Raw genomic sequence first — 21274 nt, 5'->3', positions numbered from 1 at the left:
TACCACTGCACAAATACCAGGCTATGACCGTCTCCAATACAAGGGAGTCTAACCACTATTTCTTGATGTTCAATGATGTTACCATCACTGAATCCCTCACTATCAATGTCTCGGGGGTTACCATTGAGCAGAAACTCAACTGGACTCACCACATAAACACAGTGGCTACAAGAGCAGGCCAGAAGCTGGGAATACTGCAGCAAGTAACTCACCTCCTGACTGTCCACCTTCTACAAGGCACAAGTCAGGAGTGGGATGGAATACTCCCCACTTGCCGAATGGGTGCAGCCCCAATGACATTCAAGAAGCTTAACACGGTCCAGGACAAAGCAGCTTCTGTATGGGTATTGTGGGTCAACATAGAAGTTGACTGCAGCAGTTCAAGACAGCTCACCACTACCCTCTCAAGGGCAACTCAGAAGGTGCAATAAATGTTGGGCCTAGCCAATAATGCCTACAGCATTCCCGTTCTCACTCCTCCACCTCACTCACTCCCCACCTCCTCCTTCACTCCCTCCCTCCCTCTCCCCGCTGCTGAACTCCATTTCAACATTATGCTCCTTCCCTGCTCCTGTACAGTTCCTTTGGGTGTAATGTGATCAGAATTCTGTGGAGGCATTGCGGATCTGGAATTGTGAGCATGCCCAGTTGCAAAAGTGTCACCAGACACTGGTTTATGCAAATTGTCGCCATTTTTCCTATGTTACCATAGTGACCAGATTTTAATTGATCTTCGTGTCAGTGAAGTGCTTTAGAATGGTTTGGAGGTCGTAAAAGGCACTATAGAACTGCATAGAGCTCTCCACCCCCACCACTATTCTCCAAAATACTATCAATGGAAATTAATCTATGTCGGAGATCCTTCTGGGCAAGTCCCTTGTACATTACAACAGGTGTGGAAAGCTGTGATAGATAAGGAGTGCTATCCTAGAGCTCAGCTGATCTGTAACTCTCCTACCTATCAGTGAGTGTGTGCCATCCACAGTTACAATACTGCTCCCAGCTGGCAGTGTTGCCACACAGCAGCATTCCTTTTTTTGCAGGGAATTCTCGCCAAACCTCATAGATCAAGAGTCCATGAGCTACACTGAGAGACAGACAGAGAGAGAGAGAGAAACAGAGACAGAGACAGAGACAGAGAGAAAGAGAGAGAGACACACAGACAGACAGACAGTGTTACTCAATCATTACTCTGTGCTTTCCCAATAGCCCTGCAATTCCTTCCCACTTTGAATAAATGCTCAAATCACTTTTGAAAGTTATTTCCATTTTGGTGCATTTTACAGATTATCATTTGCACGTGAAACAGCTCGTGATTTTTCAGTCAATTATCTCAAGTTCATCATCAATCCATCAGTCTTTGGAACGATTTCTCTCTTTCTGCTCTATAAATGTCCTGAATATTAAGCCCAACTCTATTAAATCTTCTCTGTTCCAAGCAGAACAACCCCAGTTGCTGCACTCTCCTCCATACACCTGAAAGCCCTCATCATTGATGAGGCACCGTTCCGGTAAATCGCCTCCTCAACCTCTCCGTCTGCACCTTCTCTGCTGCAGTAACACTATCCTGCACTCTGTTCCATTACACCGATGTATTTATATAGTACAGTCTGCTTGTACAGCACACAAAGCACCATCTTTCACTGTGCCTCATCCATGAGACAGTAACAAATCAAGTCTCTGGCTGGGCCATCATTTCCTGCCCATCCCTAATTGACCAGAGGGCTGTTAAGAGTCAACTACACATTGCTGTGAGTCTGGAGTCACGTATAGGCCAGACCAAATGAGGATGGCAGTTTCCTTCCCTAAAGAACATTAGTGAACCAGACTGGTTTTCCCAACCAACTCATGGCCAAGTTGCGGAATTGGGTATGGAGTGGGGTTCACTAAAATGATCCAATTAGTGACAGTAACACCAGCGTTGAAATACTCCGAAGCCTACACAAACAAAATCAGGAAGATACTACACGCCCTGACTCACTCCTCACACTATCCTACATCAGAAACACCTCGGAATTAACCACAAGACTCAGCATCAGAGTGGCACACAAGTCTACATCAACGCTATGACAACTGCTCACCCGAACTAAAGACATACTCCCTGCCATGGACAGGACCAATGTCAGCTACAAGATCCCCTGCAGAGACTGTGATAAACACTACATCGGACAAACAGGAAGGAAGCTAACAACAAGAGTGCACGAACATCAATTGGCTACAAAAAGACACGGCCAATACTCACTCATCTCCATCCACACGAATAAGGAGAACCACCTACTTGACTGGGACAACACCAAAATCCTGAGACAGGCTCGGCAGAGACAGGCACGGTAATTCCTAGAAGCCTGGTACTCCACGAAGAAAGCCATCAACAAACACATGGAACTTGATCCCAGATACACTCCACTATGAAAGGAAAACCAGAGGTGAGGCAATCCAGCTCAACAGACCCCAGAGTTTAAAAACCAGGCAGGAAAACACACTGATGCTTCATCGGAGGCTGCCCTGAGAATGTTACCAAGCACGGTAACAGAAACGTCTGTAGAACAACAAACCAGCTCGGTGTGCCAACCAACCTCAACGCCGACAACACAAGCTACAGATCTACTCCAAAACCTTAGATACTCCGATGTAAGTGATGAAGTGACCCTGCAGTGTGAGACCAACAACACAGGACCTGGGGCAACCCAACTGCAGTGAGAACATTTATATCCAGGGGACTAATATAAACAGAGCAGATCAGGGAAGTATGCCTGGCCATTGTCTTTAAATTGTGAACATTTTCATTAATACATTCTTAAAAAAAAAGAAGTGACAGCCCAGTAACAAACTACTTGCAGGCATTTTTCTCATGCTGCTGCAAAGAATGTTACTGTTGTTACAGAGATACCATTTGGATGTAACAGACAAATGAACGGAGTAGGTATTTATTGTAGGTAGGCAATCACCAGACCGCTTCCAATGAAGAAAGTGGAGAATGTTACGAACGACATGGGGACAGGTGCTGAAGTGTAGCCAGGCAAGCCACCAAGGAATGGAGTCATAGAGTCATACAGCAAGGAAACCCAGGGGGTGGGGGAGAAACCTATTCAGCCTCTCCCTGGATGTCAAACTCTCCAGTCCTGCTCATGTCTTTCCAGGTAAAATTTCAAATCAGTGAAATATTTTTCAACTCCATCCTCAGAAACCTTCGGCACTAAGCAGAAATTTTCAATTTAATTAAATCCCTCAACGGATTGAGAATCATCCTATGAGCTGCTATCCCCTCGACCTTTCCTCTCAGATTTTCTCAAGTCATGTTGTCCGATTTCCTCACTGCTTGGTGCCTAAGCTTTTTAAGTTGCATTTCCTCTCCCCCATCTCCTCTTTCCTTTGAACTTTGCTGTTAATTCTCATGATCTTTTGCTTCTCTGTCTCTTGCCTTTCATTTCTCTTTCTCTTGGTTCGTCCAGTTGATACATTTTCACTTCCAACTAAATCTTAGCTACTCCCAGCTGTGACATCTGAATTGCAGGTTTCCCTCCTCCTGACTCTAATCTTTGGGTAATCTCTTTAAATACGTCATCCTAATAATACCCTCAAGGCTGAGGAAGACAGGAGATGTGCTTCTCTTGATCGAACAGAAGCAACTAAACCAAGAAGTTTTGCAGAGATTCTAATCAGTTCCTAACGAATCAAGATAGAGATGTGACCTCTCAGCTAGACCATGATGAAGTTGAGAGTAGATATCCTCACGTGTGACCTCTCAGCTAGACCATGATGAAGTTGAGAGTAGATATCCTCACGTGTGACCTCTCAGCTAGACCATGATGAAGTTGAGAGTAGATCTCCTCACATTTCCAGGATCTAATCATCTCATCACGGTAGTCTACTTTGCTGACTACCGGGAGGTGGGTCTGCTGACTTCAACAAGCACTGATGAGATTGCCCAATGCCTGAAAGCACAATTCAGCTGTTTTAGCATTTCCAACACGATGCTGAGTAACACAGGCCCTCCGTTCAGGAGGGAAGGATTGAGCTCCTTCACAAAAATAAATTGATGGGACACGTTGTCGCTACTCTATCCGCAGGCAAACGGGAAAACTGAGGCAGCAGTGAGCACAGCACCACAGATATCATAAATAAATCAAGCAAGTCCCACACACACAGGCAGGACAAACCTCCAGCAGGGAAACACACCAAAGTGAATGTGTCTCTGCACAGCACGCAACAAACATCAGACCCAGAGTTCAGCAGCAGCCCGACAGTAGACACAGAACAGCAATGTGTCAATTGTTGTTGCCAATGTAGCCAAAAACAACTCTCCCTGGCAAAACAACATCACCCAGAAGAACAGCCAGCAACAACACACGTTGGTACCATTAAGAGATCAGCACAATGTAAGAACAGGGTTTGAGTTATAGGCAGAGGCTGGGACTTTATTCACTGGAGTGTAGGAGGTTGAGGGGTGACCTTATAGAGTTCTATAACATCATGAGGGGTATAGATAAGGCGAATGGCAGGTGCTTTCTCCCTAGGCTGGGAGACTTCAAGACTAGGGGGCATTTTTTAAAGTGAGAGGAGAGATTTTATAAAAGATACGAGGGGCAATTTATTTTACAGCGAGTGGTTGGCGTGTGGAATGAACTGCCAGAGGAAGTGGTGGATGTGGGTACATTGACAATGTTTAAAAGACATTTAGATAAGTACATGAATAAGAACTGTTTGGAGGGATATGGGCACAGGCAGGTGGACTAGTTCAGTTTGGGATTATGGTTGGCATGGACTGTGCTTTCGTGCTGTATAACTGTAACAACGTTTACATGCGATACACAGATTCTAACAGAAGCAGCAAATTGCAAACACAAGAAAACAGGGGTTAGATAAGTTGGGAACTTGGGAAACAAACGATGCCCCGGTGAGACTTCACAACTTTAACAACTTCATGGATCAGCAATAGTTCTTTCTGGGATGAACTGTTCATCGAGATGGAAGGGACAAGGGGAAACTGGTATAAAGGAATTAACAGCAGCAGTTGTGGAAGCAAGGTCATTGGGGTCATTTAAGAGACTGCTGGACATGTATATGGTCACAGAAATTTGAGGGTGCATACATGAGGATCAATGGTCGGCACAACATTGTGGGCTGAAGGGCCTGTTCTGTGCTGTACTGTTCTATGTTCTATGTTCTATGTTCTATGTTCTAAAACATATAAGTTAACCATCTCTGGGAAGATACAAGTTAAACAAACAATCTGATAAGCTGCTGCCTCATGACAAATGGGTGATTAAGATTGCCTACAGAAGGAATGTCCTGAAGTAAAGGGGTTCATTGCAGGAAGAGCTATGTTTTAAGGCAGACAACTAATTCTGATTGTCATAGGGAACAGCGGACCTCTTTCTGATAAGAGGAAAGATACAGACCTAAGGTGTCTAGAAGTGTAATCAATGTTGGGGATGAAAGAGTCTACTGAATCATCAATAACGTCATACCACAAACGCGAAAGAGAGAAAATTGCGTAAGAATCCAACACTAGAACAATCCAGGGGCAGAACTTTGAAGAACAACACAGAAGGATCAAATCTGGACACATCCAGAGATGGAGACTATTGTTTGAAAGCCTGGCCAGATTCCACCCTTAATTGGGTGAAGCTTAACTCGTTTATGGAGGGGACTTACTTTGGTTGCTACATGCGATGAAGTTTGAATTATTGTTTCAGAACTTGATTGTTTATGAGATTCCTTAATAAGGAGCTGAGTTAACAGTAGCTTGTGGTAATGTACCCACAACAACATGAAAACAGGGGCCATTTTGTTTCCTCTTTAGGATTAAAAGGGAGATGATTGCATCGAAATAGCGTACAATTGTTGGTTCGAGATGCGTGACGTCTACCACGAGACATAGAACCTTGTAGGTAGACATCTTAACCAACATTTCCATAAAGAACTGGAGTTGAACACACTCCTATGGTATTCAGGTAAAAGAAATCAATTACAGCACTATTAGGATAGTCAGTATGGCATTCTGTACATGGACCGTAGCAAGGCTTTTGACAAGGTTCTGCATGGCAGACTGGTTAGCAAAGTTAGATCACACGGGATTCAGGGAGAGCTTGCCAATTGGATACAAAGTTTTCCTGATGGTATGAGACGGAAGGGGACGGTGGAGAAACATTTTTCAGACTGGGGGCCTGTAACTAGCTGTGTTCCACAGAGATCGGTACTGGGTGCACTTTTGTTCGTCACATAGGATTTGGACGAGAACATGGGAAGCGTGGCTCGTAAGTTTGCAGATGGCATCGAAATGATGGCATAGCAGATCATCTAAGGGAACAATGGGAACTAAATCAACAGGGCCGATGGGCCGAGGAGAGGCAGGTGGAGTTTAATTTAGATAAATGTGAGGCATGGCATTTCAACAGGGCATATCAAGGCAGAACTTACAGATGTAATGGTAGGATCCTGGGGAGGGTGTCAAACAGACAGATCTAGGGATTCAGCAGCACAGTTCATTGAACTGTGTGTCACAGGGAGACAGGGTGATAAATAAAGAGTTAGGCAGCTGTAATCATGATGAGGGACAGCGCGATCACAGTCCCTCGCTGAGGGACACTCCAGGCATGAAAGAGAAGCTGGAAATAAAGGGGTTGCACTGGGTTCAGCCACGCTCTCAGGAGAATCACAGGATCTTTACAGCTCAGAAGGTGGCCCAATGGTCCTTGCCTGCACTAGCTCATTAAACAAGCACCATTATCTGTTACCAGTCTCTTGCTTCCCTCCCCCATCCTTGGGCATCATTTTTATCCAAATGCCCCTCTTGACAACCTCAATTGAACCTGCAAAAAATGACATTTCCAGGCTGTGCATTCCAGACCCTAACTACTCACTGCATGAAAAATGCATTTCTTCACTTCACCCTTTTGTTTGTTTTGCAAATCACCTGAAATCTGTTCTTCACACTCTTGTCCCCAGTCCCCTGTATCCAGCTCGCTCATGGTTCTGAAAGCCTCTATCAAATGTCTTCTGCTTCTTCTCTCCGAGTAGAACAGTCCCAGCTGTTGCCAGCTATCCTCATCGCCAACGTTTCTCATTGCTGGATTGATTCTTGTTCATTGCTTCTGGTCTCTCTCTCCAAAGTGTTCACAATCTTTCCTGGCACCCACATCTGTACCAAGGCTGAGGTCTAACAAGCATCTTGTACAAATTCAACACTGTCTCACTGAGAATGAAGCAGGAGGAGGGAAGGGCGCTATCCACATGTGCATGTTTTGAACAGTTTGTTAACAACGTGATTCCCACATTGTACTGTTCCAACCCCCTCTTGATTCTAACCACCCGCCCCACGGCCCCAGCAGGTTTCAGCCTGCACAGTGTGCCCTCCCCCACTGCGAGACAAGCAGCATTCAAACAGAGACTGCACACTCAGCCCCAGGGAAATGGATCTCTGCTGGACACAGGTTCAGCAAGACCTGCCCATTGAAGCGCTGAGTGCCCTGTTCCTCACGGCTTCCTGCAGACCCAGAGCTCGCAGCCTGAATCCTATGCGTAATTTTACATTGTATACGTAGTTACGTGGTTGGTTACTGATTGACTAGCAAGTTCACTACTAATCAAATGAACCAGAGGGAGAGCTTTTAGATTAGGGTGTTTCATACCATCCAGCTGTCTTAAAGCGACAGTGCCTTTCTCAGCTCCTTGCTATAGGACAGCATCAAAAATCAGGAACAAGAGGAGAATCAGAAGTCAGGACTGAGGCAGGAGTGGACCCTACACCACATCTGCACCTTCCCCTTTGCTCAGAGCAAAGCTGGGAGTCAGGGGAGAGGGTTAGTCAGCAAGTCCCAACAATACAAGCCATTGCAGTCTGAGCTTAACCTGTCCCGCAGCTGAATCTCTCCGAGTACTGCACTGGGGGTACACAGGCATTCACATCTCCCATCTGAAGAGATGGGTGACACTCACTCGGCCTGAAACAGGACACGGTAAGCTCCAGCCCTCAGTGCTGATACAGTTCTCTTTCTGAATGAGCTCCCTTCAGAGCGCTCATGTATCCGGCAGGAGTTTGTTCAGATCTTTGTGACAGGCACGAGGGAGGGCAAACAAAGGGAGGGCATTGGCTCTCGGCAAAAATCTCAAGCAAATTCCACAGGTGGGAGGAGGTACCAGGCTGTGTTTACTATGTGGGAGCAGTGAGCGCTCCAGCATCTCTGGTTTCTCAGTTTTCCAGCTCGCCATCTCTAGGTTAACCCCCTGTTCTACCCCCCTTCCTCCCACCCGCCACCCCAACCTCCCTGGCTCCTGCCCGTCATCCTGGCCCCACCCCGTTCCCCTTCCTCTCTCCCACCCCCCTCCCTTTTCTCTGCCCCTCACTCTGCCCGGTGAGCTTCACCCTGTGCAGTGACCCTCACTCTACCCCCTGAACCTCATCCTATCACCTTCTCCCGCTCATCCTGCCCCCACCCTGTGCTGTAACCCTCACCCTACCCACTGACCCTCACCCTGCCCCCACCCAGTGCTGTGATCTTCACTGTTCCCCCCTGCCCCCCCACCACCCGAGACCCTGTCCTTCCCAATACCCCTTGCCCCTCACCCTGAGAGTGTATCTGCTGTTATTTGTGTCCTGTCTGGAACACAGCTGGATCTTATCAGCATCAACTGAATCTTTGTCTGCCCAGAAGCATTATTGAGATTGCCTTTAATTCCAATAATCTTACTTAAGGCTCATGATCCATCCTGTCCTGGAATTTCAGTCCCAAGGAGGTAGTCTGTGAACGTTTTATCTGCCCAAGTTACCGCTCACACCTCCTTCTCTATGGTTATATGTCTCTGTTCAGTTACCGCTCACACCTCCTTCTCTATGGTTATATGTCTCTGTTCAGTTACCGCTAACACCTCCTTCTCTATGGTTATATGTCTCTGTTCAGTTACCGCTAACACCCACTTCTCTATGGTTATATGTCTCTGTTCAGTTACCGCTAACACCTCCTTCTCTATGGTTATATACCTCTGTTCAGTCTTCGTCAAAGTACTTGACATAGGACAGACCAGTTACTGTGTTCTGTCAGTCCACATTTGTAAAGGAACAGCTCTCAGTCATGTGGGTGATGCACCTGGAGCTACAGTAGTGAATTGGCCTGGATTATCATGTGCTAAAACATCAGCAGGATGTAATTTCTGTCTGACACAGAGAGGATTGGCTGACCGGCAGAAGGCAGAGAGTGGGGATAAAGGGATGTTTTTCAGGCTGGCTGCCAGTGACTAGTGGAGTTCTGCAGGGATCAGTGTTGGGACACCGACTATTCATTGAGGGCCTTGCTGCTATATTTACAGATGACAGAAAGATAGGTGGGGGACAGGTAGTATTGAGGAAGCGGGGAGGCTGCAGGACCTGAACAGGATAGGAAAGTGGGGAGAGAAGTGGCAGATGGAATACAGTGTAGGAAATGCGAATATGCACTTTGGTAGGAAAAATAGAGGCCTAAGACTGTTTTCTAAATGAGAAAAGGCTTTGGAAGTCTGAAGCACAAAGGGACTTGGACATCCTGGTTCAGGATTCTCTTCAGGTTCACACGCAGGTTCAGTTGGCAGTCAGGAAGACAAATGCAATGTTGGCTTTCTGAAGAAGGGTCTAGGCCCAAAACATCAGCACTCCTGCTCCTCTGATGCTGCTTGGCCTGCTGTGTTCATCCAGCTCTACACCTTGTTATCTCAGATTCTCCACCATCTGCAGTTCCTATTATGTCTGACTATAAATGGTGTTACTATTGCTCAACCTCTCACTGTCAACTATTTAGGGCTTATCATTGACCAGAAAGAGAACTGGACGAGCTGTATAAAAGTGGCTACAAGAGCTGTTCAGAGGCTAAGAATCCTGTGGTAACTCACTTCCTGACTGTCCAAAGCCTGTCTACTATCTACAAGGCACAAGCCAGGAGTGTGATGGAATACCCCCCACTTGCCTGGATGGGTGCAGCCCCAACAACACTCAAGATGCTCAACACCATCCAGGACAAAGCAGCCGCTTGACTGACATTGCACTGACCACTTTCGTTATTCACTCCCTCGACCACTGATGCACAGTAGCAGCAGGGTGTACCATCTACAGCTGATAAACTGCAGAAATTTGCCAAGGTATCTTCAGTAGCTCCTGCCCAAAGCCACGATCAAGGTCAAAGGCAACAAAGAAGTGGGAACACCACCACCCGTAAGTTCCTCACTGAGCCACACACCATCCTGACTTGGAAATATATTCCTTCAGCTCCTTTGGTGTTCTCTGGAGCTATTCCCCCCATCCCAAAGACCAGACAGCAGTGTGAGCATCCGCACACCCCAAGGACTGATCAGGTTCAGAATACAGCTTGGGAAAACCTTTACCAAGGCAATTGGGCATGGGCAATAAATACAGGCCGAGTCCATAATATCCACATCCCACGAAGGAAAGAAAAATCCCAAATGACCATCAGAAATAAACAAAGGACAAGATTTCATACCTTAAAGACCTTTACTGTAACAAACAACCCAATTATCAACAATCAAACATTATTAAACAAATGCATTGAACGAAAGAAAAGCTACTCACATTAGCTGATACATGCCCTCAGGGACATGGCATACATTACCTTTACTACATACCTCACTCAAGTTGATGCATCCAATATGAAGAATAAGTTACTTCCAGCTCTCCAACAGTCCCACTACTCCCTCATACCTGGCAGAAGGTTTTGATGATCTCTGTTCCACTCAGCCTGGGTCTTCATAATCGGGATTCCACCAGCAAAGCTCACCCAGGCAACTCTAATTCCTTAAATCCTGTAGGTTCCGGCCCCTTTGTATCGAACCGAAAGCATCTCTCACAAGCATCCTGCTTGTTTGTTATTGCAGAACAGTCTTGCCCTACCCTTCGCCATTATCCAGTAAATGTACTTGTCCTTTACCATTGGGCCCCTCAAAGCAGCTCTCCCTTTTTGAGTTACCATCTGTAGGGCCAAGAATTGGCACTTGCTTTCAATAAACTTGTGTAACTTCAATTCCATAGTAACCAGACCACATATTCATGCCTCAATGCTCCTGAAATTCCTAATGTTATCGTAAATTAAACTGTTTACGGGCAGTCAAGGGTGTTTCCCTGATATGTTTCTCAACTCCATTCTCCTGCTTTCTCCCCATAACCCTCGATCCCCATTACTAATCAAGGACTTCTCTATCTCAGTCTTAAACTCACTCAATGACTTCACTTCCGCAGCCCTCTGCAACACTTTATTCACTTTGTCACACTGTCAGCAGCCCCTTCCATCACTTTATAATTTAATCCTGCATAACTCTGAACTTACTCTCAATCTTTTCTACATGATTCCAGTTCTGCTCGTGGTCCAAGGCTGCGCCATTTGGGGTGCACAACCGGAATTGGGTCAGACTGTCGCCTGTGGTAGGTGATGTGAAATGACTACACTCCAAAAGGCCATACAGATCCGTGTTAGCGTGAATGCCCTTTCCACTAACTCTACCACCATAATCCTCATTCCTGTCTCCCTTGTAAACTGAGCTTTGGGCGAACAACGAGGTTCCTGAGCTTGTGAATCTAGTTTCTCTTTTTAATGGGGCACCCAGCCATAAGCAGACCCCTCCCCACTGTCTTAGAACCACAAGAATTTGCCAGCGGGAAATATGGAACCATCTTCACACACCTCCAGTGAGAAAGTGAATCCAAGTTGGTACCATCCCCACCCTGACTTTCTGATCAAGCACTGAACTTAGTAGTGGCCCTCTCAGCCTGGGGGGACATGACATGAAAGAAAATACATCTAGACACTTGCTGCACTCCTTGCTAGTCAGGTTTAAGTGAGACCTCGGTCTTTATATTGGGTGGATAATGTGGCCTGTTCACCCCTAGATCGAGATCCAACCAACACAATGCTCACATCATCATCCAAAGATCAAAATGAAGTCTCTGGGTCCTAATTCATTCACTCAGTTTCACTATCCTGAACTTGTTGCTTCTAAACAGCTGAACAAACACAGGGGAGCCGGACAGATAGGAATCAAAGAATTAAGAATTTATTCACAATTTCCCTTCACAACTCACAGCAAGCTTCAACATATCTTACAGTTTTGCCAGTGCATGTATTGAATGTAGTGCTATTATCAACAAACCAAAATCACAAACCCCAAAAAGGAAGGAAAACTTCACACTCAGTACCATTTGGAAAAGCAAAAGTTTGTTTTGGGTTGAGAAGTGTCAGTCTGCAGGACCAGGAGCTGGGCAGGCTCAGGGCTCAGGTTAGTGCCATTTTTGACGTCACGGTCATGGAGAGAGCTGAAATGTGTCCTCTTTGAAATCGGCTCCTTCCTGCTCGTGTAATTCCAGTTGTTCCAATTTGTCTGCTTTGTGGGTGATTTCATCTGGGGTCTTCAGGAACCTGTGTAAACAGATATGGTTGGGGAGGGGGTCACACGCTGATCTTTCACTTGGAAACAGGCAGATGCGAGCTATAGAGTTGAAATACAGTCTAGGGAAAGGAGGACGATTTCAGGGCAGTGTACCGCAACTTTGGAACATTCACAAACAAAGAAAAGGACAACAGTTTGAAAATACTATCAGCCCATCAATGCTGTTCCTTTCTAGTCCATCGTCCGTGTCGCCTCCATCATGAACACTTCCCCATTTTATCATCCCAACCGCCGCCCCCCCCCCCCCCCCACCCTCACGCACACACACACATTGTCCATGGACAATCACATATTAATTACAGAACAATTTTCCCCCAAATGGTTTGGTATGAGTGACTTTTTTTGTAGTAAGATGGGCGAGGTTGGATTTTTACTGCTTTACTGACAACGTACATGATGTCAGAGTCATTTTGTGCAAGATAATCCTCACAGCAGAAGTGATCCCATATCCAAGAACAGTAAAGAGCTAGTGAGATCCAGCAATCACCAGGAGGACCTTCTCAAAAACACTGCGGCTGTGATTTCCTCTTCGACCACGGAATTGCAACATTAAACACAACAATGTTCCTTACAAATACTTCCCACTATGAAAGCTACCAGTCAAATGTGATGATGTTTCACTCCTCACTTTTGAGTATGGCCCAGAGAGTTGTCAGCTTTCTGATCCCTATCCCTTCCAATGTGCTTCTTACTGCGTGGCTGCCAGCTTTCACTGTCAGATGAAGCTGGTTGACAGATATCATGACAGCTGGTGCCAGTATGATTGTAGCCTACATGTTCCCATTGTATGTTCCTGTTGTGAGGAGATATGCCTTTAAGAGGGATTTGTTCTGACCTGTTTCTCTTGAAGAGGGGTGTTATAATAAACCTCGCTGAAGTATCTGCTCCATAGAAAGCAAAATAAATAGTTTTTAACATTTCTTTTTCAATTTGACAAAAGAAGCATGAGTGAGTGGAACCAGGCTTGCACAAACCCAGGATTTCAGTTTTGCTTTCAGTTGTTGAAGTTGGGATATTTGGAGTTGAAGCTGCTAGATACATCTCACTTGCTGCTGCTACAGAAGTGAGTTCTCTCTCTGCTGCTAGATTCATTCTGTCATTGTTCTTTTACCTGGACTGGAGGAGATCGCAAGTGAGGGAAATTTTGCTGAATTTGCCTTTGCCAAGGGTGTGTTTATGGGATGCTGCTATAGTGGTAGTTAAATAAGATATTGTTTCGTTAAGTATTTTGATAGAATTAAAGTTATGCAAATTCATTTTTTGTTTGTATTTTAACTGTGATATAAGGGTAAAGTGTTATTTGTTAAAGCCTAGTAGTTCGACTGACAGAATCACATCTGGAGCACAGTGCCTTACACCTACCTTTAAAAACCGATATAAGTTAGGGTTTGGGCTATCTCCTCGATATGGTGTGATGACATTTGGTCTGGTCCCTAATACTGTGCAAACCCTTCCTACCTGGAGCATGTATCTGGAAATAGCATGCAAAAAGTTCATTATGTTTTCACCACTTGTCTTTAACAGACGAGCCAATTGAACAGGTGCGTATTCATAAACTGTACTCAGGGAATTTTCTTACATTGGTACCAACGCATATGTAGAAAGCACACCGTGTACCCCAGTGAGTGTTAACCTACTAGTTTAGGAGGCTGGGTAACTAGCATAATCCTTTAAATCAACTAAAGCAGTGTATAATCCCTCAAGCCTATTAGAAACTCATGGAGATGTCTAGGCTGAAAATCTGATTTAGTCCATTATTGTTAGCAGAATGTGGACATCTCTCTCGCATCTCAAAGATATTTTTACTAGGAGACTTCTCCAATACAGATTGAAGACAGGAATGCTTTTGGTTATTATGGCTCACTGTGTGATAGCTGCGATGTTACTTGGGGAGTGAAGAGATGTTGGGTTTCAGTGAGGTGTGGTTCACTCTAGTCTCAGACTCAGGACTGTGAAATCATGGAGCCCACTAGGGCTCGAGCACAGAAATGAGAGCCTACCGTCCACTGGAGCACTGAGGGGGTGCTGCACTGTTGCAGGGGCCATCTTTTGGAACAGAAGTTGAACTTAGGTCTCGGCTGCCCCGACAGGTGAATATAGAAGTAGCCACAGCACTATTTCAAAGATAAGCAAGGCGAATTTTCCCAGGCAATATCTACCCCTCAGTAAATACCCCAAATACACATATCTGCTCATTATCACACTGCTGCATAAATTTGTTTCCTACATTTCAACAGTGACCACACTTTCGAAGGATTTCATTGGCTGGGCATCCTGCGGTTGTGAAAAGTGTTATAAATATATGCAAGTCTTTCGAAAGGAGCGCTCAGTTGTTAGGAGCCTCTGTCCCACGTGATCCTGCCAGTCCAATCCCGGCCCACTGCCCAAAGTTTGGTGCGCTTTTTATTGAATCATGCAGCTCCATTCGCTGATTTACAGACAGGCCATGATGTTGTGAGGACGTCTGAGCGAGAATGGGAAAGGATTACCAGGGCAAAAAAAATGTAACCGTGACCCAAATGGTTACTGTGATCCCGGACACTCGGTAAAGATGGTGAGGCTTACCGGAAGATCAGTTTCTGGCCAGGCTCCTTTCTGATGATGTTCAGTTTATAATAGTGCCGTAGAGCTCTTGACATTTTCTCGTACGTCATATTTGCTCGGTTCTGAGTGGAAGTGGAAACAAAATGATTTTAAAAAAAGAGAAACAAGAAGACAGGATAACAAAGTGTGGGGCTGGATGAACTCAGCAGGCCAAGCAGCATCTCAGGAGCACAAAAGCTGATGTTTCGGGCCTAGACCCTTCATCAGAAAGGAAGACACACTGCCCCCGGTGACTCAGAGCGACACCCTATATCAAGTTCTCCAGCAGGTTCTATTAACACAGGGCCGAACTATGGCTTGTATTGTGTGGAGTTCTTTAGGAAGGTAGGAGCCCAGTGCAATAACTTCTTCAGACTTGACAAAGATACAGGACGAGGCCGTTTAATCCCTCAAGCCTACTTGTTCACTCAGTTGGAACCCTGACTCCGTTTTCATGTCTGGGTTTCACATTCCTTACACTCTTCCTGAATAAAAAATTAATTTCAGTGCATTTACACTATGGTGATCGCGTACATTACTTTACCCATCAACTGCATCTCCTTCCAGGGTTCCTCCTTCCTCTTGCATCCACTCACTCTATTGCTGCACTGCTGCCTCGAGAGTTTGGAGGCTGTCACTCTAAGCTTCACAGAGTCTCAGTGATCAGGGCAAACATGGGCACAAAAATTTGCTGCTGACTGCTAGCCCTCAGCTGATGAATCAGCCCTCCTCCATTTTGAACACGATGTGGTAGAAGCACACATGATGACGGTGGCACACAATGTACTCAATATGGCGATTTCAATGTCCATCACTAAAACAGACTTACAGCACCATAACTGACCAAGTCCATGTACTGAGTCTGCGTGAGGTGGTGACATAGACAACCAAAGGGAAAATCTGTTTGGCCTTGTCCAGTCATAGCAATATCTGCCCATTACAGCACCGGCAGGAATGACCACAGCACAGTCCTTCCATTGACCTTCTTTACATTGAGCATACCCTCTCATAGTGCTAAATTCAATCGCTCCAGAGAAGATCTAGCAACTCAAGACTGGGATTTCTTAAGGTACTGACAGCAATCATCATGTTCAACAACAATCTGTAACCCCATGCCCCTGCAGATCCCCCATTCAACCACTACCACCAGACCAGGGGATCAACCCTGGCCCAATGGAGATTGTAGGAGGACATGCCAGGAACAGCACCAGGCATACCTAAAACTGAGGTGTCAATCTGGTGAAGCCACCAAACAGGACTACTTTCAAGCAAAATAACATCAGCAAGTGACAGACAGAGCTCAAGGATCTTGTCAAACGTGATTGGGATCTAAGTTCTGTGGTCCTGCCACATCCAGTCATGAACAGCGATGGACAATTAATTCACTGGAGGAGACGGTTTGCCAAATATTCCCATCCTCTACGATGGAATAGCCCAGCACATCAGTGCAAAAGATAAGACGGAAGCTTTCACAGCAGTCTTCAGCCAGAAGTGCTGATTGGATGATCCATCTCGGCCTCCACCACTGGTCCCCAGCTTTGCTGATACCAGTCTTCAGCCAATTCGATTCACTCCAAGTAACATCAAGAAACAGCTACATGATGATGCTGTGACTTTAACAGGTTATTTTGTCCTGGCTTTTTATTAAGAGAGATTGAACAAGATGTGTTGAGCCGTCTATAAGAAAGTAAACAGCCTGCGAAGACTTGAGGGATTTTTTTGAAGTTGGAACAATAGAGGCAGCCTGGCTGGGTGTAGCCAGCTCTCACCGACCAGGCTTTCCCATGTTCTGTTTTTGTTTTTAGGTTTAGCTACAAGCAGTTGCTGTCGTGGAGTTGAAGTCATGTACCGGTTGTGCAAGCTGGACAGTGGTGAGGCCTCTTCTGGAATACAGTGTCCAGTTTTAGTTGCCTGATTAAAGGGAGGGTATTATTAACCTGGAAAGGATTCAGAAGAGATTTACCAGGATGTTGCTGGGTATGGAAGGTTAGAGTTATAAACAAAGGCTGGGACTGTTTCCACTGGAGGATAGGGAGTTGAAAGGTGGCCTGATATTTTATAAAATGAGAGGTACAGACAGAGTTAATGGTAATTGTCTTTTCCTCATGATGAGTGATTTCAAGAATGAGGGGCATATTTTTTAAGTCAGAGGAGGGAGATTTAAAGCAGGCCTGAGGAGCAATTTTTTTTAAAAACATAGAGGGTAATTTACACGTGGATCATGAATGCAGGTATAATTACAACATTTAAAAGAAGCTTGGATAGGTACATGAGTAGGAATTATTTGGAGGGATATGGGAAAGCAGGCGGGATTATTTTAGTTTGGGATTATCGTGGGCATGGACTGGTCAGACCAAAGGGTCTGTTTCAGTGTTGTATGTCTCTATAAGTAGGTTTATTTGTTCCATCTCTCAGTTACAACTAGAAGCCTGGGGTTTCTCTCTGCTGCTGCCCTACCTTTGAGACAAACCTAGTTTTCTGAATTTGCCTTTTTGCCAAGGCATATGTTTATGAGATGTTACTATACTGGAAATGTTAAATACTAGTGGTTACTGAATCGGACAGAATTACATTATTCTAAATTCTTCTTTCTCTGGTTTTATTTTAACTATAGTGTTTAAAGAAATTGTGTTTTGCTTAATGCCGCATAGTTTGACCAATCACATTGAATCTGGAACAAGGCACTTCACATTTGCCATTAAAAATGTGAAAATGTTAGGGTCTAGGCTACCTTCTGATAATATTTTGAGGGAGTCCGGTCTGGTCAATTACAACGAGAAGCACTGGACATTGCAAAGGCTACGGGCCCTGACAACATTCCGGCAACAATACTGAAGACCTGTGCTCCAGGACTTGCCGCTCCCCTAGCCAAGCTGTCCCTGGACAGTTACAACGCTGGCATCCTCCCAACAATGTGGAAAATTGCCCAGGTATGTCCTGTACATAAAAAGCAGGACAAATCCAACCCGATCAGTTACCACCCCATCAGTCTCCTCTTGATCATCAGTAAAGTGGTGGAAGGTGTCAGTAACAGCGCTATCAAGCAGCACCTGCTCAGCAATAACCTGATCAGTGACACCCCATTTGGGTTCCGCCAGGGCCACTCAGCTCTTGACCTCAGCCTTGGTTCAAACATGGACAAAAGAGCTGGATTCCAGAGGGGAGGCGAGAGTGACAGCCCTTAACACCAAAGCTACACTTGACTGAGTGTGGTATCAAGCCCTAGGAAAACTGATATCAGTGGGTATCAGGGGGCACACACTCTGTTGTTTGGAATCATACCTGACACATAGGAAGATGCTTGTGGTTGAGAGAGGTCAGTCATATCAGCTTCAGGACATCTCTGCACAAGTTCCTCAGGGTAGAGTCCCAGGCCCAACCATCTTCAGCTGCTTCATCAATGACCTTCCCTCCATCATAAGGTCAGAGGTGGGGATGTTTGCTAACGTTTGTACAATGTTCAGCACCATTCTCGACTCCTCAGATACTGAAACAGTCCATGTTCTGGACAATATCCAGGCTTGGGCCTACAAGTGGCAAGTAACATTTGCACCACAAAAATGCTAGGCTATGACCATCACCAATAAGAGGCAACCTACCCACTGCCCCTTGACATTCAATGGCAATACCATCACAGAATCCCCCACTGTCAATATTCTGGGGTTACCATTGACCATGAACTCTACTTGGATCACTAAAGAAACACTGTGGCTACAACAAAAGGTCAGAGGCTATGAATAAATCAGCTTCTGCCTGTCTATCATCTATAAGGCACAAGTCAGGAGTGTGATGGAATACTCTCCACTTTTCTGGATGGGTGCAGCCCCAAGCACACTCAAAAGGCTCAACAGCATCCAAGCCAAAGCAGCCCGCTTGACTGGCCCCATACTTACCACTTAAAACATTCACGTTCTTCACCAGTGATGGCCAGTGACCACACTCTGTATATGTGACCAATGCTCTGTCGGCAGCACCTTCCAAGTCCATGACCTCTACCATCTACAAAGATGAGGGCAGCGGGTACATGGGAACACCAAGAATGCGTGCTCCCTTCCAATATGCTATTCTGACCTAGAAACACACTGCTGTATACTCAGTGTCAGTGGGTCAAAATCCTCTGCTCCTGACACACCAAGCACAGCAGTGATTCAACAAAGTGGCTCCAATTTCCAACATCACTTCCACTACGGCAATTAGGGCTGGGCAATCAATGATTCAGTTAACAGCGGAGCAGATTCAACAGGGAATGGGTATTATTGTTCCTTTGCTATGGGCACTTTGGGTGACCTTAAGCTAACACAATGGTTCCCAATGAAAAGCATTTGTTGAAAATGCTAATGGTATCCAGGTGAGGTTTATCGATGAAGATTTGTAACCTTGGATTGAAAGCCAAGCGAACATCTCTTTCCTAAAGAGAGACCAGTCTGTGTCGAGACAGGATTCCCTGCCCAGAAACTGTAAGCTGCTCACCTTGTGATTTCCCCAGAGTCGTGCCAGTCCGTTCGGGTCAACAACACGGAAGATCTTGGACTCTCTGTCTTCCCACTTGATGTACTGCTCATATCGACTGTCGGAGAGGAGCTGATAAACGTAGTCCCACAGCAGCCTGCAGTCTACACAGGAATCAGTCTCATTAGGGGTAAACATCAGCAGCAGCTAGATCCTTCTGCAACCTCCCTACTGCCCCAGGGTTGGTCAGATACATCACATCTCTGCATGTTTAATCTTGGTCATTCTCATTGAGTACCTGCACACCGGGCCTCCTTATCTCCGTTCATCTTTAAAAACCCAACCATTATTTATCTCATCTGTCTCTGTTCCTCATTATTTGATGGGTCTTGTGAAATTTCACAAATCAAACCAACTTCACACGAAGTCATGTATTTCAGATACATTTTTCGGGCAGATGACCAAATGCCAAACAGGTAGCTTCAAGGAGCATTGGAAAGGAGGGAAAAGAGGTGGGGATGTTTACGAAGGGATTTCCAGAGCTTAGGATCCATGCGACTGAAGGAATGGCTGCCAATGGTGACCAATTAAAACCAGGGAGAAGAAACAGGCCAAAATGAGAGAGCACAGAGACCTGAGGGTTGTGAGGCTAGACGGCATCACACACAATGAAAATGCAAGACCATCGGGGGATTTCAAAACAAGGATGGAAGGGACTTGGTGGAATTCGGGTAGGAGAGAGTTTTGGAGGACCTCAAGTTTAGAGCCATGGGTTACCAGGGCTGATGTTATTTATCCACGGCTGGCTGATCACCAAGCTCAATCGTGACTTTTTGATGATTATTTTTTATTTCTGGGTGGCAGGCACAGGTTGATAACACAGTGTGGGACTGGAGGAACACAGCAGGCCAGGCAGCATCAGAGGAGCAGGAAAGCAGATGTTTCGGGTTGGGAAACTTCTTCAGAAATGGGGGAGGTCCTCTGACGCTGCCTGGCCTGCTGTGTCCCTCAAGCTCCACACTATGCTATCTCCGACTCCAGCATCGGCAGTTCTTACTATCACAGGTTGACTGGTGTTGGAAACGCTGGCCACAATCCTGAGCTGGGCCAGCTCAGAACGAGCAATGATCCTGGGCACCCCTGGTTCTAAGAGCTTGGTATTGGGTCATGCTTTTGCAAAATTAATCCTCACTCTCACATAAACGCAAGAAACAAAATTACTGACATCCTGTTCATCAAACGGACATGAAAGAGCTCGGTATATTTGGAAGCCTCACCTGCTATTTTCCCTGTGGCCGGAGCTTGCTGTGTTGAAAGGAGTGAGCACATCTCAAGATCCCTCTTGCCTTCTGACCTGTTGGAGAGGTTCAGTGGTTCTTCCCAGTGACCATTGCGGAAGGCCTCAGTGTTGTTCAGCTTACTGCCGGGAATCCACAGCGGTGAGCTCACCGTACCGGCAGATCGTGGGCACTGCGTGATGCTCACAATTCGAGGCATTGTGCTGTCTAAAAGGGAAAAAAAAACTTCAAATGCAGGCTCCTTCAAGGGCTCAGGAGAAGATGTGATAGTCATATGCCTCCCTTGCTGGAGGATATTTGTAAATATTCACAGTAAAAAAGGCTCAGAAGTTTTGTTACATTAAAAATAAGATAAAATAAACAGGGATAATTAGTTCTAATTATCCCTAGGATGGCAGGACTGATTTATGAACGGAGAATGGATCAATTGACACAATATTTGCTGGAGTTTAGAAGAATAAGGGGGGGTGTAATAGAGGCCTTCAAATTTCTGACAGGATTGGACAGGGTAGCAGGAG

At 45.6% G+C, this 21274-nt stretch overlaps 1 protein-coding gene across 6 annotated transcripts in view; it reads right to left on the bottom strand.

Annotated features, from left to right (window-relative positions):
* Nucleotides 1-12017: 12017 nt before the first annotated feature.
* etv7 (ETS variant transcription factor 7) overlaps nucleotides 12018-21274 on the bottom strand; it is a 62286-nt gene continuing 53029 nt past the window's right edge. For all 6 annotated transcript variants that reach the window (XM_048552951.2, XM_048552948.2, XM_048552947.2 and 3 more), the window contains 4 exons: nucleotides 20736-20963; nucleotides 19480-19622; nucleotides 14992-15092; nucleotides 12018-12395 (listed from right to left, as the gene is read on the bottom strand). In XM_048552951.2, the coding sequence (XP_048408908.1) occupies nucleotides 12281-12395; nucleotides 14992-15092; nucleotides 19480-19622; nucleotides 20736-20963 (587 nt within the window). In that variant the 3' untranslated portion in view covers nucleotides 12018-12280. The remainder of the gene's footprint in view (nucleotides 12396-14991; nucleotides 15093-19479; nucleotides 19623-20735; nucleotides 20964-21274) is intronic.

This window comes from Stegostoma tigrinum, chromosome 21 (genome assembly GCF_030684315.1).
Source record: "Stegostoma tigrinum isolate sSteTig4 chromosome 21, sSteTig4.hap1, whole genome shotgun sequence".
Classification (NCBI taxonomy): domain Eukaryota; kingdom Metazoa; phylum Chordata; class Chondrichthyes; order Orectolobiformes; family Stegostomatidae; genus Stegostoma; species Stegostoma tigrinum.
This window is presented reverse-complemented; position numbering and strand designations above follow the sequence as displayed.